At 39.5% G+C, this 27,735-nt stretch overlaps 1 protein-coding gene across 6 annotated transcripts in view; it reads right to left on the bottom strand.

The window, feature by feature from the left end:
* OXR1 (oxidation resistance 1) overlaps positions 1-27,735 on the bottom strand; it is a 274,281-nt gene that overhangs the window by 118,920 nt on the left and 127,626 nt on the right. For 5 of the 6 annotated variants that reach the window (XM_042036054.1, XM_042036047.1, XM_042036048.1 and 2 more), the window contains exon 3: positions 15,491-15,687. In XM_042036054.1, the coding sequence (XP_041891988.1) occupies positions 15,491-15,687 (197 nt within the window). Of the gene's footprint in view, positions 1-15,490; positions 15,688-22,916; positions 23,083-27,735 lie in introns of all 6 variants that reach the window. The other variant, XM_042036050.1, reaches the window with a different exon arrangement.

Genomic DNA, 27,735 nt, shown 5'->3' with positions numbered 1-27,735 from the left:
AAAGAAAGAAAGAAAGAAAGAAAGAAAGAAAGAAAGAAAGAAAGAAAGAAAACAAAAAGAGAGATGCAAAGATCATCTTCCCTCCCTCACCGGAACAAGAAATGTAACTTCCAAGAGTGGGAAGACTTGTTCTCTGTTTCTTATATATCCTTACACCCCAGGAAACAACAAGCTCTGGTAGAGGAAACACAAGTATTAAACTGAAAGCCTTGGTTCCCCAACCATACATTAACTTAGCAACTTACAGCATTTCCCTGAGTGGAATATGCTTTGGGGGCAGCTTGCTTCAAGCAATGAAATCCAATTATGCTTTAACTGAAGACCCTGTTTTTTACTAACAAACACGAATACAGCTAAAGAATAAATTATTTAAAATCCTTAATCATTCTGTATTACTTTGATCAGCGCTTCCTGAATATACTGCAAGGGACTCTGTTTATTCAATTTTCTCTTGCTATGATGGTAGACTGCATGACAACAGGTTTATTGTGCTAATACATCTACAGTGTTAACAAACAACTGACACTAGTTGGCTGCAAGACTCCTCAGAGCTGCAAATACCTTATTTTATTAATATGTATTTCCCCACTAGGATGGAATCACATTCCTAGATACTTTTCTACATAAATAGCTCCAGCAGGATCATCACAGATGTCATACATAAATCAAATTTGCCTTCAAATAGCTTTAATTGATGCTGAACTGTTCAATGTCTTTGTGGACAGCATGAAGAGCGGGATTGAGTACACCCTCAGCAAGTCTGCTGGTGACACCAGGCTGTGTGGTGTGGTCAGCACACTGGAGAGAAGTGATGCCGTCCAGAGGGACCTGGACAGGCTTGAGAGGTGAGGCTGTGCAAACCTCCTGAGTTCAACAAAGTGAAGTGCAAGGTCCTACACCAGGATCATGGCAATCCCAATCCCAGGCACGCCCACAGACTAGGCAGAGAAGTGACTGAGAGCAGCCCTGTGGAGAAAGATGTGCGGGTGATGGTTGATGGAAACCTCCACGTGAGGCGGCAGTGTGGCCTCACAGCCCAGAAAGCCAACGAAATCCTGGGCTGCATCAAAAGAAGCATGGCAGCAGGTCAAAGGAGGTGATTCTGCCCCCCTACTCTCCTTTTGTGACACCCCACCTGGAGTGCTCCCAACACAAGAAGGACATGGAACAGTCGGAGCAAGTCCAGAGGAGGGCCGTGAAGATGACAGGCTGAGAATGCTGGGGCTGTTTACCCTGCAAAAGAGAATGTTGTGTGGAGACCTCACAGCATCTTCCAGTATCTGAAGGGGGCCTACAGGGGAGCTGGAGAGAGACTCTTCAACAGGAACTGTAGTGATAGGACAAGGAGGAACAGGCACAAATTGAAAGAGGGGAAGTTTAGATATTAGGAAAAAATTATTTTCTTGTGAGGGTGGTGAGGTACTGGAACAGGTTGCCCAGGGAGGCTGTGGATGCCTCATCCCTGACAATGTCAGGGTTGGATAAGGTCTTGAGCAACCTTAGTAGTGGGAGGTGAGGGTTGGGACTGGATGATCTTTAAGGTCCCTTTCACCCTGAACATTCTATCATCCCATGAATAACTTAGATTCACACTGGCATAGTAACAATTAAAACAATTATCCCACATGCCTTGGGGTGGCACAAAAATAACATTAGACTGACATTTGTTAGAACATTGTCCTGATTCTTCTCTCATCTGTGCTATATTAGAAGTAGACAAGTTCAAAGAGATGGATCCTTCTGCCATAACCAAAACATGCCTCCCCAATACCCACAAAAATTGCAAAGAACCCCAAAAGCAATCTGTTCCTCTCCTCCTACTCCCTCCCCCACCAAAAAAAAAAAAAAAAAAAAAAAAAAAAAAATCAGTAAAAGCCTCCTGACATAGACACTATGTTTATGATGGAACTTATAACAGAAACATGTTAGTTAATGTCTGAAGATTTACAAACACTAGCCTTGGGAGGAAAACGATGCTTTACAACAGAGCTGATCTGCAAATAATTGTTGAACCAAATTCCTGTAGCAGCAAACCCTACATTTTATGCTATCACCTGGTGGCACTGTTATACAGCCTGTTACATCTCTGTTTTCAGCACTCGACTCTGGGAGTGCACATGGTGCTGCATTTACCCTGGGGCTACACAGGACCTCCCAGGAAGCTTTGGGATGAAGGGACCCAATTGATCTAGACACTGGGTTTTGTTTTGGACTTAAAAACACAGCTGCCCTCTCAAAGCAGGCATTTGTTGGCTTGGCATTTGGGAAGAACACATATCTAAACTACATCTCAAGGCTGGTGGTGGTATAAATAAATAATAGCAATTTGCACGTAAGTTTCATATTTCTGATACTTCTACCATAAGCAACGCACAAGCAAGAGAACTGAGGACCTGGGAAGTTTCAGTGGGACAAATACCAGAAGAAAGCAGTTGCATTATTGCAGATGGTTTTAAGGGAACTTGTTTCACTGAACAGATAAATATGAAGATCATGTAATACAACCCCCAGAAAGTAAGAATAACTGCAAGTATTTACAATCTGTCCAGTCTGTAGAAATAATATTTGTAACTGCTTCCTTTAACAAAGATAGAATAATCTATACATTGTGCTAAAAAAGCCCAAATGAAACCCACCGAACCTGCATCTCCTATCTTCCAGAATACATAGATAGTATACTAATTTACAGGCAGCTGATGAACATTCAAAACTGAAACACCAGTTATGCTAATAAGCAACAGATACCTCTTCAGTGTATGAGATTTGATACCACTAAACATAATTTTGCATTCATACATATTATGTGTATTGGTTAGAAAAACATGATCCCACTGAAGTCTCTGACAACTAAAAATCAAATTATATTTAGCTTTTTCCCCTCTATTTTCGCATCCTATTCACACGTAAGTCATCCTGACAGTAGGAAAGGGACAAGTATAAGTCTACAAGGCAGTGGGTACCTAAAACATGCTAAATGTTCCCACCTTTTCCCCCTTACAAAACTATAACTGAAGCAAAGTACTTATCAGTAGATTAGAAATGAAATTTCTCTATTTTTCCTAGTAAGGTACATTACCTAGAGATTCTCTCCCTGTTTTTTAACATTAAAAATAAAATCTTAATACCAAATGTGATTGATAGGAATGTTGTCAGCAAACAAGAATCTGAGAAGGCTGATTTTATTAACAGAACATTGGATTATGGTATGACACAGGGCTTTTCTGATGTTCTGTATCACTACTTGTGCTTTTCTCAAGTGAATACTTTTGATAGCTCCACTCCTCTTCATTGCCTGGGCTCCACTCTCATTTATTTGCAGACTTATCCTTGTGCTGCTCTCTTCCTGTATTGGTGTTTCACTGACACTCTATTCTTCACATCTGAGGTGTTGCCACTCCTTGTCTCCAACGCCTTTACCCAGATCAGGCACCTCTTTCTTTACCCAAGCAGAGTTTAATAACCCATGGTTTATTCAGATGAGTTACAGATCCCTCAGACATATTTATTTCGACCACATGAAGTCATCTTTCAGCCTTTCCTTGCTAAGTAATATAGACTGAATTTGTAATAAGGAATTTTTGTTCCCTCTCAATGTAAGACAGTTTCACTATTCATGTTTAAAAATAAAATTAAATATCCTTTTTTCAAGTTGTCTCTAACTGTCATTTAGCACACTCCCCCCCTTGAAAAATACAAAAATTAAATCATTCAAAAGAACGCGCAGCATCTTGTTCTTAGCAGAGTAGAGAAAAACATTTATTGCTCTGAAGAAGGAATTGGCAAACTATCCATGAGAAAATGAAGTTATGACTGTCTGTCAAGCATAACTGTCTCTGATAGATGAAATAAGAAAGTCAATTTGATGGTGTATATGGTAGTAAAACAGTGAAGGAGATGGGGCTTTTAAACCATCAAATGCAGGAACCTCATTCAATGAATACTGAGACACTGAGTTGAACCCAATCCACCTAAAGCTGGATTAAGGGGGCTTATTGGAGAAAGTGTTTTCTGGCAGGTTATTTACAATCACATACAACAATGGCATGGTATTCCTAAGACTACATTGTTCCACCTTGACATGTTCTCATTTAAACGGGCAATCCTTCAGAACCACCTTGTCAGGGAAAAATAAACTCTCCTTTCTTGGAAGAGCCTGCTGTAGAGTTCAAGGTGAGACCTTTGCTTCTCAAATTATCTATCTTTACTGTCATACTTTTCACTTGTGATGAGTTATAATCCCACCAGTAACACTAGCAGAGAAATGTGATACTTAAAGAAGGCCAAACTGTTTGGCTTGGTTTGTTTTCCAGCAAATATTGAATAAGAAATAAGTTTTATATTTTTCATTTGGGATATTATCTTCTTCTATCTGACAGGTCTGAAATGTATGCATTTTATATTGATTAAAAAAATCACAAGAAATCAGTGCAGATTTAGATCAGTGTCAGAAAACATGAGAAAGCTGCTCTACTCTAACTAAAAATATCAAAATCAACTCAACTGTGCGTTACGTAGTTGCAATCCCACAGGAATTTATCTTTTTCTACTGGAGCTGAGATTGGGCCAAACCACTAGATAAATTTTTGTTAGCTGTGAGTCAGCAGTAGTGTCATTCAGCATTTTCTCAGGGTTCACACTGGTGATGGTATCTCTCCAAGATCCCAGCAGATTTCAGTACCTAACTGATGCTAACGTTAGCAGCTGTGTTGAGAAGTCTTGACCTGTGACCAATCAGTGCCTCATGTTTTATTAAAATGGGAGTTTCTGGTTTTTAAACAGAACTTGTCATTTAGTTTGTAGACTGAATTTAAGCAAATTTCTCAAACCATTATTTTATTTCCTAGTACATTTATGTTTTAGAAAATGACTATAAGGAGGAGCTATTTTCTCTGAGATTTATTCAGAGCAAGAACATCAGAAACTTGGCAAACTATCAAAGAGCCAACCTCAGCACTGTTTTACATACAAGTGAAAAGGGAAAAATATAATTCAAACCGTAGATAGATGATAAAAGCACCTAATTCCATACCCAAGTGGTCACACAGGTTCCTAAACAAATGAATGGCAAAAGTGCCAGAGAAACTGCAAGTCAACAACTCTTAGAGCAGATCATGCTTGCCACATTTCCTCTGGCAGAGGAAAGAGACTGTCATTCTAAAAATTAAAAGAATAAAAGAATCTCTCAAGCATATTAATTAATGAGATTCATTGGAAACATAGCAGGCTGCTGCCACTATTTAGTTTTCATGAACATATATGGCCAATTAGTATTTAAATTTATAAAAAGAATTTTTTGTACATGATGAATATTTTATGCTTGTAAAGTCTTTGCATACTGCTATGTGCATGCTAATGTTCTGTAATTGTGGAATGCTCAACAGTACAGTAACTCCATGATAAAATCCAACTGTTTTTCCTGATTCAAGATAAAAATCAGGGTTTAGTGACAACACTCAGTTCCCATCATGTTTTTGAGGGAAAAAAGTGTAACAACAAGCCGGTTTGTTAAAATCCAAAAGGGCCTTCATGGGAAGCTGTCCTGGAGATGATCCTAACTCAGAATCTCTGTCTCCTGAAAATTGCATCTCACTCTTCTTTATCTAGCAATGTATTGATCTAACAATATTTATCTAGCAATATCTAGCAAAATAATATAATAAATAATCAGAATACACGAATGCAGGAAAGGGTAAAATTTTGTTTAAAAAAAGAAATAAAATGACAGCTTGTTTGAAGCCCAATGCATGCTGCGAGATATTTGGTAGCCCCTCATGTTAAGGACCCAGAAATATTAAGCAGTGGGTAAGGTCTATTCTGGCACAGTATAAATGGCTTGAATTAGCTCATTGCCACACTCGCAGGAGAACAAGCTCCTTGCAGAGGAGGGAGACGGTCCCACCCCATCAGCACCGGCCACCTGGTGGTGGAGACCCAGGCAGGTCGTGCCTCTCAGGATCAGCGTGACTGCACAGCTGGATTTGGTCACTCTGTCACTTTGTTCCAGACTGACTTCTCTTTCAGTGTAGTTATTCCACAATAAATAACATAAGATTTTGATCTTAAGATTTCATGTTCACATATATGCTGTATGGAAGGAAACTCACTGGCTTCATTCACCATCTCAGTGTTAGCTTCTAAGGGTCAGGAAGTCACTTTCCAAACTGAGGTTACCTGCAGTATTTGTGGTTTGAGCCTTTCCATAATATCTTTTTCCACCCCCACGCCCCTCATCTCTGCAGGGTTTTTTATGGATTTAAAGAAAGTTTAAGGGAACAAGTAAAAAAACATATGAAGACATTAGATACCATCAGTAAAGTTGAGTTTCTTATTAATGCCCCAAAATCATGGCTTTCATGAAATATATACATAGACAACTGAAACAATTCCTAAAAAAGAAATATCACACTCCCCTTGGGCCAAGAGATCTTCCATGATATTTTAAGAAATTTTAAACATTCTTTTTTTTTTTTCCAAGAGTGGAGAATCAGAAAAATTCAGCTACCTTAAACTTTTTTTTAACTAAAAAACCCCTAAATTTTTGTAATCAATTTTAGTGGGGTTTTTTTTAGCTGTATAGAATTATCAAGCTGTCTGAAAACATTACACTTTATTTCAGAATGAATAAAATATGAATAATCACAACAGGCGCTTTGGTGTGCAAACATTCCCCTTACTTACAGAAGGAGTTGTTGGGTTTTAAAAACCTCTAAAGATAGAGGCTGCACAACCTCTTTGTACCATCCTCATGCACTGGGGAAAAAAGAGTTTTTCCTTATTTCAAGTCTAAACCTCTTATGTTTCAATCTGGGCCAGCTGTCGGCCGTTGTTCTGCCTTGCACCACTGCAAAGAGCAGATACCAGATATCTATCTGATATCATTGGCAGCCTCCTTGAAGATAGCAACAGGCTGCTGTAAGGTGCCCCACAACGTGTCCCTTCTCCAGCTCCCTCAGTCTTTTCTCACAGGGCCCCTGATGATCTTGGTGACTGCTGCCTTTTGACATTTTTCCAGCCATGAAGTAGTCCAACCACCTAGGCCATAGTGCCCCAACATGGATATAGGGGTGCTCTGGAAGACGATGACCATTAGAAGTGAAGCTGAACAGGCTGTGGAACAGCCCTGGAAAATCCTTCTTGCCCTTTTTGAAAAGGCATCTAGCATTTGCCTTTTCCAAGATGTCATGGGCCTCCCATGATCTTCATGACCTCTCAATGAGAGCCTCACAGTGACATCAGCAGCTCCTTCAGCACCCTTACTATGTATTCCACTGGTTCCCATGAACTCCTATGGATCAGAGCCCTTTTCCACTACCAGTAATAATTGTTCTCCCAGAACTCTGTCTCCACATGCAAGAGACTCAGTCTTATCTGCCTCTGCTATCACTAAACACTCAGCTATTTCAGCACTGAATCAATATTTTCCTTCTTTGTTCTTGCACTGTTAGGAGGAAGACTTTGCTATTTCCCAGGACTCAAAAGACTGGTGCTCAAGGCATTATGTTAGAAATCATGTCTTTTGTTTTCAGTCATTTTTCTCTTCTACAGAAGACCTCCAGTGAGAGAGAGACTGAGGGTGATGCAAACTCTATCAGCTGAGAGCTTATGGGTCAGATCAGTTTTTTTTTTTCCTTCCCCAACAGATTCAAATTTTAGTATCCCAAGAGCACACACGATTAGCTGATCTTGCAAGCTGAGTAGCTTGCCTATAGAACTATAAAAGATTTCATCTTTATCCTGATGTAAAGCAAGAAAATTAGAAAATCCTGAAATATTTCTTGCCCAAAATGACTCAGCAGATGATATGATAGCACTCTATATGTTTAAAACCAAAACCAGATGCTAAGAAAAGGGAAATACTGAGATGAAAGGACATTAATGAGCATCACTTTCCTGGTGGATGCTGTCACTACAGCTCAGGACTCATTTATATTCAAAGGATATGCAGAGTATCTGTAAAGGACAAAAGAAGGATACAACATTAAAAACTGGCTTGTAATGGCTCCAAGTTTGAAATACTAAAAAAGAGAAAAACAAAGACATGAATAAATGCTTGCTTGCTCATCCAGAGTAGCTATGTGATCTGAATCACTAATAAAAATCTTCAGAAAGGTTGAATGAGTAAGAATTTTGCCTAGTTACTGTTGCTATGAGAGACACTTTCCTTATTATCCACACATTCCACAAATTACTTCCCTTTCCTTATCACTCACAAACAGGTAATGAGGTGCTAGGAAAATGGCCTCCTTCTCTAAAAGTTTCTGAGATCATACTTGGAAGAAGGCAGTCAGAATGATGCTTCTCAAAAAGTACTGAGTGTTCAATAAAGAAATTTTAAGTGCTGTGAATGGGACAGAGTTAGACTCTGCAAATGTGTCCGAACAGCATCTGGATCCTCTGAGACAGCGTTGGCAGCTTCATCTCCCATCTGCCCTTCTCTAAAAGGGAGAAGATGCAGTTAAAATTTACAGCACCTACCGTGCCAAACTCCACCACTTATCTGACAACTAATATACATAGGTATGTTATGTGCTTTGCCAGTACGAGCAACAAATAAAGTAATTTGGGAGTTACTACAAAAAAGAACCACATTCAATTATGCAGAAGAGTAGAAGCAAATATGCTCAATGGCCAAATGATAAGAACATTGTGATAAGAAAGTGAAGTATCCTTTGCAGGAAAACCTCTCTACAGTAAATACACCAAATATCAGATAATGTCTTCTAAAAAAAAAAGATCTTTCTAGAGCATCCCAAATAAAATCTTGCAGAGCAGGAAGGGATTTGCACACTGAAAACAAGAGGATCCCAAGCCACAATGTCTGTCATTCAAACAAGTTCTATGCTTATTTTGGAGGAGAAGGTAAAAGGCAACCCCCTAACTCTGTTTTTAAACAGTGACTATAGAGGGTAGTTCCATGAGGTAAATTCCATAAAACTCTCAGCTTGATTGTAAATAAGTTTATATTTTCAGGTGGACCAATGGTGTCATTTTCCAGTTTTGAGTCCAATAGCAGATTCATTCTAATGCGACTAGCTCTCTCACATCAGCTCTCCAAAAAAACAATAGCTCCACCAGGGTGAGAGATCTCTGAGATATGAAATCACCACTTGAACTGATGTTAGTGCCACACAATAACTGTATTGGCAGATTCTGTGACACCATATAAGGTTAGTAATAAATGTGTATGAATTCACATTTAAACAGACAGCTCTGATATATTGTAAAGTATTATTTTTATGGAATCAAACTGGAATGTATGCAAACAGAAGGAAAACTGATCTACTGCATATCTAAACAATATGATATTTATTTATGCTTCCAAATCATTGTAATAATCATGGCTTAAACAGACTCACTGAAAAGCATATAGCACAAAGGTTAGGTATGATTACATCTACTAAACAGTAGCTGATCACTTTTCATTTAGTTCTCCCTTTCATAACAGGAATAATGGATTTATTAATCACTTGAAAAAAACCCTGTGTGTTAGGTTTCCCCATAAAATCATCTCTATTATACTCTCACTTTATAAACACTCTTTTGTACTGCTATGTGCTTAGTAATAATTCTTGTGAACAGTTATTACTTATATTTCTATGCATTTAATTCTTTGGAATATCCATCTTCTTTTTACAACAATACATTTAGAAGTACTAAATTATTAGTAGTGACTTGGGGGTGTTGATTGACAAGGAGCTCAGCGTACCCCAGCAACGTGCGCTCGCAGCCCAGAAAGCCAAATGTATCCTGGGCTTCATCACAAGCAGCGTGGCCACAAGGTCAAAAGAGGTGATTCTGTCACTCCACTCTGTGAGACCCCTCCTCGAGTACTGCTTCCAGCTCTGGGACCTGCTGGAGTGAGTCCAGAGGAGAGACACCAAAATGATCACAGAGCTGGAGCACCTCTCCTATGGAGACAGGCTGGGAGAGCTGTTCAGCCTGGAGAAGACAAGGCTCCAGGGAAATCTTATAGCAACGTCTCAGTACCTGAAGGGAGCCTACAAGAAAGATGGAGAGGTACTTTTGGCGAGGGCATGTAGTGATAAGACAAGGCTTTAAACTAAAAGAGGCTTGGTTTAGATACTAGAAAGAATTCTTTACTGTGAGGGTGGTGAGGCATTGGCACAGATTACCCAGAGAAGGTGTGGATGGCCCACCCCTGGAAGTATTTAGGGCCAGGCTGGATGGGGTTTTTAGAAACCTGGTCTACTGTAAGGTGTCTCTGCCTGTGACAAGGGGCTTGGAATGAACTTTAAGATCCCTTTCAACCCAAACCTTTCTGTGATTCTATGACTAAACTAATCCCAGCTAAATTTAAAGTGACGACCCACTGGAAATCTGTCTCTTACAAACAAGATTAGGAACCCACATGAAAATCAGTCTTTTCCCAGTTATCACTTTGGCATTAGCTACTGGACAATTGTTTTGAAAAATCAGTCAATTAATATGTATTTATTCAGACTTGCTTATCCCAAAAACTTAATTTCTCTTCCACACTGATTTTGTATTAGTTAATTCAGAGTACTAATATGGCAAGGTCAAGCTAGCAGAAAATATTTTCTCTGTTAAGAATTCTACTGACTTCATTTGAGAGAGAGTATGAAGGACGAAACAGATTGTTTCTTTTTTTCCTTTTTTTTTTTTACAAGTGGAACATGAAATAAATTTTTTAAAAATGAGCCACTGTAGGGAAGGGAACTTTGGCAGTTAGTATTTCCCAAGTGTCCTCATGCTGCATATTACATACACATATACATACTCATGCATTCTGTCTAAACTACTAAGTGTGTGTAGTTGTAGCACCAACACCTTCCACTGATGACAGAGATTGTACCAACAAAAGATGTCTCCTCAGGCAGTTGAAAGTTGTCTTCTAAATGAAATGAGCTAGAGCCTTAACAGCAATATTTGCATTAAGGCTTTTATTAGAAGATACAATAAAAAAAATAAAAATACTGCATTCCTCATCTCCCCACCAACACTGTACTATAACATTTTCTAGTATGAACTACTGTCCTTTTTCATCATTTCTTTTGCCTGATCAGGAAAATATTTTTATGCAACCATTTTATTTTTAAATCATGTATTTACTCTATACCAGTGCTGCAGTTTTATTTTAATGGCAAATGGAACAAAAGAAGGCCTTTTACACCTACAAGGCCAGGGTTATTAGGCAGACAGTCCACTGGGTATATCCTCTTAGAGGTATCTAAGCACTATACACCAGGCTTTCACAGCTGAGTATACACCTCAAATGCATGTCTCCATAGCATAACATTAACTACTTCATTCACCTCGATAAATTGCTAAAAGTGTATCCTGAGGCATCACACCATGAAGTACAGTCCTACAACCCTTCAGCTGGGTCCTCCAAACAACACAGCTGTGATGCAGCTGTCTAAGAACAGCCGTAGCTGCTGTAGTTGAACAGGGCATTAAGCTGATACAGCCTGACTGCTTTGAATTCAGGTTACCCACATCACTCTCCATTGTATAATATTCCAGCCCCCTTTTCAGAGTGCTGGAGACCCAGGCACCTTCTTTTTCTCTTTTGAGGGAGTTGCTCAACAAGAAGCACTTCAGAAATAAGTGGCCTGAATTTTTAATGCCTGAAGCATCTAAAAAGTCTAATTTTAGGTTTTTATTTTTAAGCGTCTTGGATGCTGTTTCTAGAGTTCTCCAAAAAACTTCATCTAACCCACCATGCAGACTGTTTTTCCTACACTCATCTTATTAATCTAGAGGTTCCCACTCAATTTCTTCACACCAGTTCAGCACTGGAGGTGCTGGAGCCTTCCTGCCTGCTGAGCCTGCCATATGGAAGACCTATTTCTCCCCCTCACTGACTCTCCATTTTTTATTTCATTTCAACCAAGCACACAACTTGTTCCCCATTGCCTATTCCTATCAGTTCTTCTCTTTCTTACCTACTTTTCCCTCCAGTTTTAAAAAGTGCAACTAGACTCACTAAGTTTGGAAAGTACCTGAAGTGTAGTCTGTGGGAAAGATGAAATGCAAAATAAGTAACTTGTTTATAGCTGTCTGAAGTAGGAGCAGTGCTGATGAAATTTTAAAATCTCTTGGATTTACCAGATATTCCTTCCTTATTACACAATCACTTTTGGAAGGTCTGGGTAAATCTGTGTACACATAAGGTGGCACGAAAAAATTTTAAAATATTTTGATGCTAGAGAGCCTTTAGGAACACAATCTCCTAGACAATTGCTTGTGTCTTCTCACATTAGCTGCAAGCATACACAAGCTGCTACACTTTCTTCCGCAAAGCATATGTGTGCAAAGTAAATGCTCACATCTCTGGACATGCAAAGCAGAGTGTGATTTATATAAAGATCTCTGAAGTGTTTCCTGCATAGCCAAATCAAAAAACCACATATGTTTAAAATAAATTTGATTTTTTAAAAATATTTTCCATTAATTGATGAAGTAAAACTGGTTACACTTTCTTTATACATAATTGTAAGTTGCATGGCTATTTAATAAAATGGGGAGATATTAACAAATCCAGCTAGGCCTTGAAGCTGAATTTTAATTTAACGGGCAATGTGATGCTGAGAGCTCCATTTTAAAACACAAACTGTATATATGCACAAGTCTAAATATAGATGTGATACTTTTTTACATATTTGAACTCAGTTGTCATATCTATACCTATATTTACACATCATGACAATTACTTAAAATAAATTCTTAAGGAACAAGAGAGTAACACAAAATATATTTGGCACTTGTTTGCTCGAGCTCAGTTAAACACTGCCATAAACACTGTCATTTGCCAATTTGTTCTGAGGTTAATGTAACAGAATACTAATTTTAAAATAAAAGAAAGAAGTCAGCTGAGAGCATTAATTTTCTAACATATTGAACACAGGTTGCTTTTAGTAGAACAACATGAAAACAAGGGAAAAACAAGGTAAACCTCTGTGTAATTGTATTAAGTCAGCAACAGATCTAATGTGCTTGTTTATGCTATATAACAGCCAATCATACACAAAATATCACAGGAATCTGGTCTTTATTTTAGAGTATGGGTCTGTTACAAGTGTGTCACTACATTCATCCTCAGAAAGTAACAAATTATTTGATTAGAATTTAACTACTAGAAATTATTTTTGAGACAAGTCACAGAAAATTCCTTTTAAGTCAAGAGGGTGATATGGGTCATAAATTAACATATGCACTAAGAAGATAATTATCCTTCTCTCGGGTTATCAAAGCCATAGACTCAATATTGGAACAACTCAGTACAGTAAACATGTTCATCTGGTATCAGTACTGTGCTGTCCAAGATTAAACCATTCATTTTCACAACCATCAGGAACGTGTGCCACCAAACATTTGAGAAGATACAGGGAAACTCTTGCCTCTTCAATTTGCCTGTCAGCAAAAGTCAAACATAAGGCAGTATGCAGTGATACTGGCTCTAGCAACTTAGTCTTTGTGGTTTAGACAAGTCACATAGACAAGGCTGAATGTATAAGAACAGAAAACCAACACATCTCCCATACTGGGTCAGTCCAGACGGCTCTGGACTTGCTCAGTACTCTGTACAGGGATAATGGAAGACAATATTTGAAAAAAACCTGCAAGTTTGGCCACTTTCTGTGGTCTGTTCCCCTCACACTTCCCTAGGGTCTGCAACTGTTGTTCACTAACGTCAGCATCTGTTTATGGGCAAGTTGCCCATGAATGCTGTTGTCTATGGACACACTGTCTGTGTTCCAGCACGATAAACAGAGAGGCAGTGGAGTATCCACCCCTGGAGACTGTCAAAACTCAGCAAGACAAAGCCTTGGCTGTTCTATCTGGTGTTGGCTGAGGTCCCGCTTCAAACAGGACACCAGACTATACAACCTTCAGAGGCCTTTTCCAGTCAACAAGTGTGTCAAATGAAGTGCTGCACAATATCCCAACGAATTATTCAAATGTATGGAAAATATTCAGTTATTCCAGCACACAGGTTACATCCCAAGGAACTAGTGCTCAGACCTTGTGATCACTCAAAGCACATATAGATTTGGGTTCACATTATAAGGATTGTGTAAAGATTCCCAAAAAGAAACTGCAGTGAGTCAAATTTGACAAGTAGATAAACACAAACCTTAATCTGTATTTCCATATGCAGGCTGTGTTTTGGGTGCTCACAGAAAAATATTCAACTATGGTCAGTTTGCCAATAATATGTTTTAATACTGAATTAGATTAAGAACTCACTTTGATGATGTGATGGAATTCTATTTTCATTATTAGTCTTAGGAAACCCACCCCCATTCCAAATCCTGCTTCACGTATAAAGTAATCTTGGCTTATCTTTGATATTCCTGTAAGATCATTTGGAGAAAGAGGAGAAAAAAACACCAGAGCAAAATTTTTGGGCATCAAAAAATGCAAACACATACAATCATTCACCACTTAAAATACAGACTTCATTATTAAAATGGGTCGATTGCTAATGAAGTTTCCTTCTTTAAAAGCAACATAGCTTACAATGACAATCAGCTTCAAGGGATTAGACGTAACACAATGAAAGTTGTCTAAGGAAACACATTTTTCTTTACCTTTTAGACAAGTTAAAGACATGCAAATAGTTCCCTTGGAGCAGAAGAAACGATCACAATACTGCAATAATTCAACAGGTCACAAACTATTGCCAAGCAATAGGAAAAGAGGCAATTGTCAGAAACTGATGCACAGGAAGTTCCACCTGACCATGAGGAAGAGCTTCTTTACTGTGCAGGTGACTGTGCACTGGAACAGGCTGCCCAGAGAGGTTGTGGAGTCTCCCTCACTGGAGATAGTCAAGAACCATCTGGATACAATCCTGTGCCATGTGCTCTGCGATGAGCCTGCTTGAGCAGGGAGCTCAGACCAGATGACCCACTATGGTCCCTTCCAACCTGGCTAAAAGGAGTCAGGCACAATCTCAAAACTATTTATGGGGAAGCAAACTGCAAAGCATGTTCCAGGGTGCTTAAGATGGTTTGTTAAGACTCATGGAGATGCTAACATCCCAGATGAAGATTCAGGAAACCAAAATATTCAGAGAAAGATATCAATAAGCCCCCCTAAATAGTTCTTCCCACCCAGTATGCCTCCTCCCTCTCCAAACTGGAAATACTTTCTAACCAGGAGCCTTCTAAACAATCTCTGCCAAAATTCCAATGCAATCAACTGTAAGAATTACATTATTCCTAAAGCATTCCTTTCAAAATTGCTTTTATGCTTTCTTCAATAATTCTTTTTATGGAATAAAAAAAAAGGGGAGTGGGAAAGAATCCAGGTAAATAAAGCAGGTTAATTCTTTAGAGTAATTTGACATCAGCATAAAGATGTGATAACTTCCTGCTCACTGTGAGCATTTGTAAACTTAGTAGCCAGCTGTGATTAAGCAAAAGAAATAAACCACAAATAAACAATAAGACCCTGCTTTTGTAACAAGTGCATTTGATTTTTCCTGTGAAAGAAAACTCACCAATGGTGTAATATCTCTTCAGATCACTCCTCCGCGGGTTGCGCCTTTGGGTGTTTGTGGTGTTGTTCTGCTCCTCCTCGGAAGCCGCTGTCTGAGTGGCAGGTAAGGGCTGGCTGGGCTGAGGTGTCTGAGCTTCAGCTGCCACCGGGTTGCATCCTGGCCCACTGATATCCACCGACTGGGACTTCTTCTTTAATCTACAGGCAATTTTCGGCAGTAAAGTATTACTAATCATCATTCCATACCTCAATTATATGTAGACTAACAGTGATATTCTACTGTTCATTGTACAATAATTCATGCATGTCACAGCAGAACACAGAACAGCAGTGATAAATTAGGCCTTGCATTAATTTCCCCTTTCATGTTCTGCTAAATCAGTTACAGCACTTCCATCACCCATGTAGCTGCCAATGGTAAATTGCCCTCAGATCAGCCTGCAGAGCTGCTTGAAGGATCAGTCCCTAATCTATTTCCAAGGCAAGCTGCCTACCATTACCCTATCATTAAGTTGCCTGGCTTAAGTTATCGCAGATGAGGGGAGTACAAAGAAATTAAATAATTTGCACAAAGTTGCTGAAAGCCTCAAGAGAAAAGAATTGATGTATGACCTTCTGAATTCAGATGCAGCTCTACAACTTCATTTCTTATTCTGCAATAGTTTCAACACATTGTTTCTCAATAATCCCACTAACCCCAGGTACCATTTTTGCACTGCAGAAGCAGTGGACAAAGGAAAAGAAATTCTCTGTTCTGCAGAAGAAATCAATGTTCAACTCATTACTGGTATCCCCATATGAATTATTAACCACTATTCTCTGAGCCCAATCACCCAACTAGTTTTTTACAACTCTAGTTGCACACCCATCCAGACATAACATCACAGCTTGTGCACAAGTATATTCTGAAAGAGACATCTTAAAGCCAAGGCAAATGACATTATCACTCTCAATTCCTCCTCAGATCTAGATGTTTTATCAAAGTTCTGAGGGAAAGACTTGACTAAATCTCAAATCCTACTTTGGAGTGGGGTGAGTACACCCCCATCACTGATTCACCATAGTTCTGGTATCTCCACTATCACTAGCAATGTAAAATAGAAGTTACTATGCTACTAGAGTTATTGAATAGAGACAAATGACCTGTTACAATGAAGTTCACTACATACACATTGGATTTTGTCAATACTTTTCTCAGATTAGGTCTTTATAAATGTATATAGCTGACTACATGGTTTGATCCTGGAAATAAAAGAGGTTTATGACATTGCAGTGAGATACTGATTTGAGATGAAGGGAACATAACAACTTTGAAATTTTGAAGCAAGTGAAGTAAAATGATAAAGTTTGGCAATTCTAGAGGACAATTTTATTAGGCTAACAATTTAATGCTAAGTAAGCCCCCTCTTAACTCAGCACTTCCTTGTTTTTCAAACATTTTTTCCATGTATCGGTCGCAATTAAACAGCATGGACTACTCCACTATGAACAGATTCTGCTAGTTTAAGATATTGTCATAATAATAACAACTGCTCTAAGTAGATTGGAAAATACACAGGTCATGATCAGCCTCTGGAAGGTACATTAATGTATCAACATGTGTGTAGAATTTTATGAATGACACTATGAGGGCAAAATGACTTTACTCATACAGAGCATTGCTTAGTCCAGGGAAAATACTATAAGCTAGAAAACTGGCAGTTAGAAATTAGCTTCTATATGTCATTCAATAAGAAAGACTACTTTCACTAGAACCTTTTCCTAGACTAGTCCAGGGTGCCTTGCATTTGAAAGAACAGTTCTCAGCTCCAATGACTGCACAAACAGTTTGGGTTGACAGGGACATTTATCCCTCCTACACATAAGAAAGGGTGTAGTGCATCATCTAGACAAATGTCTCCAGTAAGTCCATCAATGGATATCCTTCCAGCCTCCAGCAGACTCTGGTTTATGTGTGTTCTGAGTTAGATGCTGCACCTTTGGAGTTATATTTCTTGGTTTGTCCTTAATTACTCCAGAACTCATTTAAATTTCTGAGGTAGGCAGCATCCAGCCTTGACGGTTTCTGGTTTAACTCTGCACTGTACTCATACTGTAACACCAATAACTAATTTTAATGAATTACAAGAGTGACATTATGAGAAACAATGAACAACTACTGCTCCACATAAACCAGCTGCTTACATTAGCTCTTGCTGTTCAAAGAGCCCTACAGATACGGGAAGAACTTGTCACTGCGATAAAGCTGTCTTTACTTGGAGGAGCTTGGTCAATGGACCTACATATGGAGTCAGTGGAGACAGCTTGGGATAAACTAACAGCATTATGAGCACTGATACATATTAAAACCAAGAATGGGCAGGGCATCCCCTCTGAATAAACATTGTGGGAGAAGAAAAAAAAAGCCTTTTGCTGGAAATGATGCTCCTGAAACTGAGACCTTGTTTTGAACACTTCTGGCTTTAAGCCTACAGCTGGTCAAATATATTTACCTAAAATGAAGGCAGGAATATTTCATATTTCATTGAATCATTAACAGTGAAATGGTGTTCCATCATAATGTTATTCTGCCACATTGTTGAATCTACTGTCTTTCAGGTGATATAAAAAGTCTTTATAATTCCTTACCACTAGAAACCTTTGAAGATTTAAAGGATGACTTTTGAGAAGAAAATCACTAGTTTTCAATAGGTAATGCTCTCCCTCAGACCACAACTTTCACTATGATTGCAGGGTATTGCTTCTGTGTTGTGCAAAATAGCTGTGGGCAAAGAAGCTACAAAATGTTTAGCACCTCTCCACAATCCTGAGGCCTCCAGATCAATAAGTCTACATATGTCCCATATTATGCATGTTCATGTTCTGCCCCAAAGGAAGACAGCAGGTGAGTTGGAATAAATTTTACAAATTGAAAAATACTGTTATGACTTATATTCTCAGCTGTGTTATGAACATATTCTTCACCATTGGCTGTCTGAAGGACAGTCCAATTAATAAAGCTGTCTGGAGGTAGCTAATAAAATAGCTTGCTGCACCGTGGGGAACACCAGATTGTTGTTACAAACATACTGTCTATTCTTCTAGAATAGGAATAAAGGGATAATACCTGTCATCTGAGCAGTAAAATTTTCACATGGCCTACTTATGATTAATAAAAGTCTTGGTTGAAATGCCTGTAGCAAATTAATATCGAAAAAGTTATCTATTCTTGCAATTGAGAATAATTTAAAAGTAAGACTTCCAAAGCAATAATACCAAAATTAACAAACCAGGAGCATGACGGCCCAGCAAGTGCATGTAATATTGTCAAACTGTTCTTGAGAGACAGTGGTGACAGTGCTTTTGATGGCAGGAAAGACAAAAAGTTACAGGGTCTGAATTAATCCAGACTGCAATAACAGGGTCAGCTGAGTAGGACACAGGTTCAAGCAAGGACACAATTTTATGGGAATGACTTGACAAAAACAAGCAGCTTACTCTAATGCATCTTCCTTCAGCCCACCTGAACTGTATATTGATATGGCTAGCAAATAGTTTGAAAAAACACTGCAGTCTTTGAACTGTGTCTTCACTAGACCACCATGTCTTGAAAGAAAGTCTGAGTTCTGCATGCATTTTGAAGGCAAGAGAATGAATAATTCTCTGTAAGCCTGACCCTTCACCACCCTGCTTTATTACCAGCTTTGTGTTGCACTTGGTTTGGGGTTTTTTGGTGGGGTTTTTTATGCCTGTTACAGCTACACAGTTGGGCTGAAATGATTTATTCTTCATCAGAAAGAAATCTGAACATGAAATGCCTTGGGATCACATTCCTCATTCTTGCTTTGTTTCAGGCTGTCTGCTTGTAGAAAAATAAATAAAAGATATAAGAAATGCTGTGGCAAATTTTTTTTATCTTTTATTCCATGTATTTTGTAGCAGCCTTCACATAACTTTTCAACAATGGGCAACACATGCCTTTTAGTATTGCCTGGTGTGACACAAAATGCTGCTGCTGCAGCTGCCCAGCTGACAGCTGGACAGAGACAGCTTCAAAGACTGGTGGGGCTGGGAAATCCTTATCTGACAGCAAGGACAAAGTCCTAATTTGACTGAGATCTAAAGTAGAAGAGGCAAAAATTTCCTTTCTGCAGCTACCCTTAAGGCATAGGAACTCTAGGGGAGAGAAAACCATGCAACAACAACAACAAAAAGAAAATCTGCAGCCTTTGGGACTTTGGGAGGTGTGGAAACCTGGGCTGGTTACTGCTGCTTTGTTCTGGCTACCGGCATCCTCTGTGAAATATGGTTGTGTTCTCACTGGGATGTCAGAAGAAACAGGCACATTCCTAGCAAAAGTGGCTCGCTCAGAGGAGAAGCTAACATGGAATAATGCTGAAGGAGCAATTGATGACAAGTAATCAAGACAACACATCTGAGGGCCAAAGCTGGTGTTACTCAGCCGCTGGTGACTGGGTCTGGAGATGCCATGTTTGCGTGGAACACAGCTGAGCAGCACCCTGCTTTGACACAACCCTGCTCAAGCACACATTTGATGCACCTGTTTGTGTAGTTCAGTTGCACTATTGCTAATAAGCCATTATACTCCCATTCTCTCCATTTGTATCTCACTGTATTTTCCTAGGACAGGTGCTGCTCACCCCAATAATTCCAGCTGTCCTAGACCTTCTGTGAAGCCTTGGTACCTCTAATCTGCTGAACAGAGGCACGAATCCCAAACTCACCTCTCAGCACACTCTGGTCACTAATCACTGAGGATTTGCTCCTTCAGCTAATCCAGGAGGGAATGCACATTTCCAAGCTGTGTTATGGGACATCCCTGTAGGTAGATACACTGACTAGCTGTTGAACTTGCACATTATTTCTCTATCCATCCTCTTTATACAACTCCAAGGTTTTCTACTGCATATTAGAAACCACCCGACAGATGCTTTTACTTTCTCCTGCCCAGCTGGCATCCTGAGCTCTCCAGAAGCATTTCCCAGGAATGGCTCACTTTGAACAGTCCCTTACCAGTTCCCTCAAAAAGAAAATGTCATCAGGTGTTTGGTAGGCCATAGATTTAGGAAATCCTGGGGCTAGTGAATTCCCTGGGAACTCTGCTAGAGAATTTATGAGCATTAGGATTTCATTCCTGGCATTCACTATCAGAAACCTATTCCATTCCTAACAAAATCCATGCATTTTTTTTTCATGTTACGATTTCAAACTGCATTTTTGTAAAGCAGGATGGAAAAAAAATAAGGCACTACTTTCTAAAGAGATCTTGAAAGCACCTAAAACCATCATGGCTGGCAGTCCAGTCTGAAACAAAAGGGAGAAAGGAAAGAAGCATTTAAACCATTTATGGTGGAAACAAACAACCATAAGAAGCATCTCAGGAGCTGAGAATCTGTACAATTAAGTCTTTGTGAATTTCTAAGTAAAAATCCCTTACTGCAACAAAGATTTGGAGGAAAGCCTAGCTCATTCTTTCTACTAAATACAAAAAAACCCTCTGTGTGCCCCTTGTGACTATTGCAGAGATTTTACTACACAGTTAATAGGAGAAGCAAAACCTTTCATTTGAGAGTGATGTTTACTCTTCAGAGATGCATTTAGTATTTTTGAATGCTCAGAAGAGCTGGTTGTGAATTTGATGTTTTTGTAGCAAGAAATGTGATTCAAACTGATGTTCACAGCCAGAATTTATCTGATTTTGGAAAAAAACAGGTAAACTTCTGTTTTAAACACAACACTGAAAAGGTCTGACAACTTAAACACAGGAGAAAGCCTAACTCCCTCATGTCTGCACAGAGAGCCCCCAAGATAGTTGTTTTATTCTCCTGTGGACACACTGGTCATTCCCCCCAGCCAGCACAGAAATCTGCATTTGCACATGGCTGGGGCATTTTTTGGCTGCTTTGGCAATTCAGAGGGATCAAGTAAAATGCTTTGGTCTGCAGTCAGGCTCCATTTACCACCTGAGGCTTCTTCTGTGTGCCTGCAGTGTGAGGCAATGCCATGGAGGGCTGCTAGAAAATCTTTTGTTCAATGCTTTTGAGTATGACCTGGTTATGGCTCTGCCCATCCCCTCCCAAAAGGAAGATAGCAGGATTACACTGGTACAGAGAAAACCACCTGTGATGATGAGTTGGTTCCTCATGGTGCAAGATGAAACAGACAGTGGGAAGGAATTAGCAGTGGGGAATCAGCCCAGGGATCTCAACAGCCATCAGCAATTGGAAAGGGGGAGGCAAATGGTTTTACACTGACAGAAACTTCAGAAGAACCAAATGAAGGCAAACAACATGTTTGGAGCAAACACAGCTAAGTACTTCTTTGACTGGTATATATAATTGCATGACAGAAATAATCGTACAGCCCAGGAGTAACACTTGATACAGAAAAGAAAGACACAAGTCAGGCAGAAAGCATCCATTAGAGGCTATGAAGCATGCAGGTACTTCAGGAAACAAATTCCTTGAGCCAGGGATTGCTGGAAGGTGGAGGTTTTTCACAGGGAAAGAGCCACTCAGTGCATGCTCCATCTTTTGTATTAACACTAATTATCCCCTACTAAGTACTGCAGGCAACCGAGTGCAACAAACTTGCAATTCAAATCTGAATTGGACATTATGAAATGCAGAGGAAAAGAAACCAAACACCACAAAGCAAACTAGAATATAGGACAGCACTAAATCAATGTCTCACAGTAAACAAGCAAAAACCTGCAGAAAAGCCCTTCAGAGCGTTACTTAATGTGTTGGTCATGCAGCAGAGTTTTCAGAAAATGCAAGCAGCATATGAGATCATTTGACGGCACAGAGCAAACACAAGATGATCTTCACATGGGTGGTGATACGAAAAGATTAGGAATGAATTCACACCTACACAGCTCAAAAAGCAATTCAAAGTGACAGGTATGTAATACCAATGTAACATTGAGCCCAGCTTCAGGAAAGAAAACATTGCAGGCATGAGAGCTATGCACAAAAAAAATAGAGGAATTTCAACATCATATTTTGCTTTATACTCTTATTATGTACTTGAGCAAGTAGAGTAAGCATACAAAACACCCATTTTTTTTTCCTTTATACACCAAAAATTACCACGCAAAGACACAGCAATTGTTAAGCATCAGAGTACCAGAAAGCAAACCAAAACCACCCTTCTCCACCTCCTAGTCATCCTCATAGAAGGGGCCACAGCACATGCAGGAAAATTGCCACCATCCCTCACTCTATAACAAAGCACAATGTCAACCAGAAGTTTTGACCAGGCTTCAGGAAGAAGATGAATAGTATCTAAATAATTGAAAACTAGGTTTTTTTGCTGTGTGGAACAGGCAACCCATACCCTTTTAACAAGATTTATAGGCAATGCTGGAGCTTCCTGGGTTTCAAGGGCACATCACAGAATAAAGACTTACAAAAATGAACACAAACCTTGTGATTATTCCTGGGAGCATGACAGCACTGCTACAGGTAAACCCTTGGAGGATCATTTACAGAAGACATATAGATTGGTTGCTGCCAGGTTACATCCATGAACTCCAAGCGGGAGAATCCAGAATCCACTTGTGGTTCAAGTGTGACAAGGCATTCTCACTGCCTGGGAGAGAAGCGTTAGTGAGTCCGCGGGCAAAGGAGTCAAAGTGCTCTCCACACCACACATGGGCCTGGAGACGTACATTCCAGGAGGATGAGGCATGGCAGGAGTAGGGAGGGAGGTGATGATGATGATGGAGAAGAAAATGGCAGCGATCACGCTAAACACAAAATGCAACTCAAATAGTCATAGCATACACACTTCATTCTTCTTTTCCTGCCTAAGCTTGTGCAAGGATTAACAGCTCAAGATCATATGGCTTCTCCATGGCTGTATAATACTTTACAGCTGCTTTATGTGGTGGAAATAATATGCTCTGCTACTAAGGTTTGTGTTTTGTCAAGGATGAGAATTCCTTGATCTGTTCTTTCAGAATTTTGAGAGGGTGGGTTGCAATGCTGTACTATTTGCTGACAGATATCTTGATTCTGGACATGTTTTAGAAGAGATGTGTAAAGTAAATTACTATTTTGAATCTCACTATTTTGTTAATAGCTGCTATACTGTTATTTAAATAACTCCCACTAGTTCCATTTTCACAAAAGCTCTTCCAGTGCATTATGCAAATCTACTTCAGTACAATTTTCACGGGTCTTGAAATTTCCAGCTCTGTCATATTCATCAAAAAAATTTTTCATAATGGCTTAAAAGTGATAATGATTTCTATTTCATTCTTATTTGTCTCATTAATGCTGCAGGATTATATCTATTGCAGCTTTATTTATAAGGATGGATTCAAACTGTCCAGACTATTTTAAGGTTGTATCTCTAAGGAAAGTCTTTACTTCACCTGATTAGAAGTTTCTGAAATTGCTTTATTATAGGCTATGCAACCAGCACCCAGACCCTATTCCCCTGAAAATTACTGTGAGATTTTCACACATCCTGTACTGTGGAGAACCACATTCCACATTACCATCTTCTCTCCCATACACTGAATTCAGAGTTTTCAAGGGCCAGTGTAGGCAGTGGTCTGGGAGTTACATGGGGTACCCTTAGACATACAGAATACCTCGCTTACAGTGAAGCCATACAATCTCATAATATTTTTCCATGTAATTAACTTTGTCATAGTATCAATTATTTCCTGTGCTAACTGCAAGTAATTTATACATCAACAAAGCTGTTTTACCCATGGCCTTTAATTTAGGCAATTGCATTTACATTTCTGATTCCAACCCTATGCTTGACTGTTTTCTGAGTTGTTTACAAGTCAGCTGCAATATCCCCGGGCACTTAATGTTCCCGAGATTGCTGTGCTATATGCAATCATAACATGCATATATTTATGTAGTCAAATTTGGAAGCAAAAGGGCCTTTTAACTTCTCAAAGAGATGGCATAGCAGGTTGAATGTTACAATGCTCTTACAGTACCACAGATTAGTGTGTTCTAGTTCTACCATCTCAATGAATAATCATCAGCACAGCAGGCAACCACAGCTCAGGTTCAAATAACATGCTGTGGATATGCTTATCATAAGACATGGAAGTGCAAATCTGCACATTCTTCTGCCTTGCCCAGTAAATCATACAACTTGAAACAACTTAAAGACTTCTTTTGAAATATAAAACTAATTTATACATCATTATTATCTCTATTCCACAAGATATATGTGGGATAAGACATTGTGATCTCAACACTGAAAATTCAGTGAGGTATAAAGGTATTTTGTGAAAGGGGAAATGATAATAAAGCACCAGGAATGAGATCCAGCCAGCAACATCTGAGCCCAGGCAGATACAACAGCCCTGGGGCTGCAGTGCCTCCAGGTAAGTGGGGATCTTTTGGTGGGGCCTTCCTCCTGCAGCTGGGCATCCTGCGCTGTCTCCTGACAGCCTCTGCCTTGTCACACGGGGCTGCTTGGCAGCTGGAACGCCAGCCCTGGGGCCAGAGGTGCAGCAAGCCAGAGAGTCCTTAAGCCAGAGAGCATTAAGACACGCTGCAGAGAGTGTAAACACCATGCTCTGTGACCTGCCAACAGATCACGGGGCTGAGAAGGGGAGTCAGTCCAGGGCAGGAGATGCATAAATCTCACAAGAAATCATCCTAACTCTGCTCATGCTTCTTTCCAAATGGAACATCCTCCTCCTTGGGCCACAAGATTTCCCCTTGAACTGAGGTTGAAGTGCCCTTTGGGCAAAGTCTCTTTGAGGAGGCTAAAACATCCAGCATTTCTCCTTGCTAGGAGCATAAACTGGTTCTCAGAGTGTTCTGCAGGATATAATTCCATCAGATAGATCTCTGTGGAAGCACCTAACTTGTCAAAGGCAAGTTAGAGACTAGGCAAAATGAGAAATCTTTCATCATCATTGCCAAAGCAGAATTGAATTTTTGCCTTCCAACTTATGCATAATTCAAGTATTTTGAATAATAAGTATCATTTTAGCATTTTAGTGAAATGTGCAGAAAACATAGATGGTATAAAATGAGCTTTATATTGGTTGGCTTTTTTAAAAATTTGATCTATATACCACATCCTCCATTGAAAACATGTTAATTCAAGCTCTGTTTTCTTGAAGGAGTTTTTCTGGGTACTGGTCAGTTTAAAGGAATAAAAAATTATTTAAAATAAAATAAAATGTTTTAAAAAATTCTTGTTCTTTTGGCTCTTCTTATTCATAAATCAGGTTAGCCTATACTAGATGGGAAATAAAGATCTTCAAAGATACAGGAATATTTTAGACTTAAACAAGACAAAATTATCCTCCTACCCTTCTGCCAGGAGACCCTCCTGCTCCAAGCATTGAGCTCTGACTAACTACAGCCAGCTTTCTCTTTCCACTCAGGGTCTTTAACATGGCCAAGCAGCTACTGGCATTTCCTCCAGAGCTCCCAGAATGGCCCAGAGGGCTGAGTGGGGATGCCAGCCCATACCCCGTTCATTCAGACACTGCAGCTGCACAGCAGAGGGAGATCCAGAGCCCTGGTAAGGTCCCACCAGACGCAAATAGAAAAAGGGAAGTCAGTTAATTGCACCTATTGAGAAAATGCTATCTTGAGCATATATGTTTTCATTTCTTGTCATCCTAAGAAGTAAGCAATGCCCCTTAATAAGCTGATTAATAACAGGTTGTACTGAGTCTATATATAAAGGAGAAACATACTTCAGAACAGATAGGCTGTGAAATAGTGCTTACTTATTTATAAACAAATGGAAAACACACACAACTATTTTGTTTCTTTGTTTTGTGGGAGTAGGAGGAATATTTTCAACAACTTTTTACTTTGTGTTCACAAGAGTGTAAAGGTTGTAAAGACATTTCTTTATGTCTTCAGCCTCCAGGCACAGCCTACAATGATGATGATACACCCCCTTGGCTGCAGAAGGGACTGTGACCAAGGGAAGCTCTGCTGCACCAAGCAGCAGGAGCCACAGGAGACATAGAGTGGAGTGGGAACCAGGGCATGATCATCCCCAAGAGAGAATGAAGTGGCTCAAGCAAGCATAGATGTGCTTGCATCGCATGTGCAACGATCAAAGCATATCCCTGGCTGCCAGAAGCCACTGAAGATATAGCTAGCAGATTTCCACTGTGTCACAATACATTTGGATTTTTCCCATTTACTGAAAATAAGGCCCTCCTAGACTACAGAAAATGTTGTCACCACCAGATCTCCTGCTGGGAGGCCATGTCTGTGCACAGTGATTGGGCTGTGGGCTGCTGGGGGTGTCACAGGTGTCACTCTGGCCTGAACTTCAAGAAGGCAGGGTGAGCATTCCACTTCCAGCTGTCATAGAAAAAATAAATATGTCCTCTAGTACTTACATAATTCAGATTTATATAAATATGGAAATATAGACACTTAAAAATTTGTATATTTTAAAAAATCTATTTTTTTTTATATTTAAGCACCAGAAGACATTTTTCAGTCTTTCCTGAAAAAAATTTATACCTTGTTTCTATACCACATAGTAATAGTTTAACATTAGGAAAGGATGTTGCCTAAGATAGGAAGGTACTCTTTTATTTTAAAAGTTATAAAGTACATTTTGTTATCTACAGACCAAAGGCTTCATTTTTAATTTGTGTGTTTAATAAACCCAACTTGACATAATGTACTGCAGTTATCAAATTTGTCAGCATTTTTGCAGGAGCTGAACTTTCTTCTGACAAATGTTGCCAGTCGATTAAATTAAAATAGAGAGCAGCACGATGAAGTGTGTTACTGCTCAGTAACACACTTCATAAACCAGTTGTGTATTCCTGGGTCTCTCCCAGCTTCCTGACAGGGGTACCGATTCCATGGCATCCTTAGGTCCCTGCCTGATGCTGAGACCATGAACTGAGGTGGTTTAGCTGTCTCCATCCTGGGAAGGAGGTGACCATTGATGCACCCCGTGGCTTATCAAGAGATACCACCCAACCTTTTTTTACATGTGCGGCGTAAATCTCTAGCTGTCAGTTTTAAGGTCAACAGTAAAAAGAAAGATCTGACTCGCAGGAGTCAAGGTACCTGGGCTCTTTTCAGCATCCTACTATGGCAGAACCTTATTTCTTGAACCAGCTGTGGAGGCGGGTCACAGCTTGCCAAAGACCACCTGGCTCAGTAGAAACATGCACACGCTGAGGTTCAAGAGCAAACAGCTTGCATCCTTCTGTGGAGTTATCTACCAACCTACTGCACCATAAAAACAAATATTAAAACACTGATT

This window comes from Corvus kubaryi, unplaced genomic scaffold, assembly GCF_017639235.1.
Source record: "Corvus kubaryi isolate FWS band 111438036 unplaced genomic scaffold, C.kubaryi_AGA036_p1.0 37385, whole genome shotgun sequence".
Lineage (NCBI taxonomy): Eukaryota > Metazoa > Chordata > Aves > Passeriformes > Corvidae > Corvus > Corvus kubaryi.
This window is presented reverse-complemented; position numbering and strand designations above follow the sequence as displayed.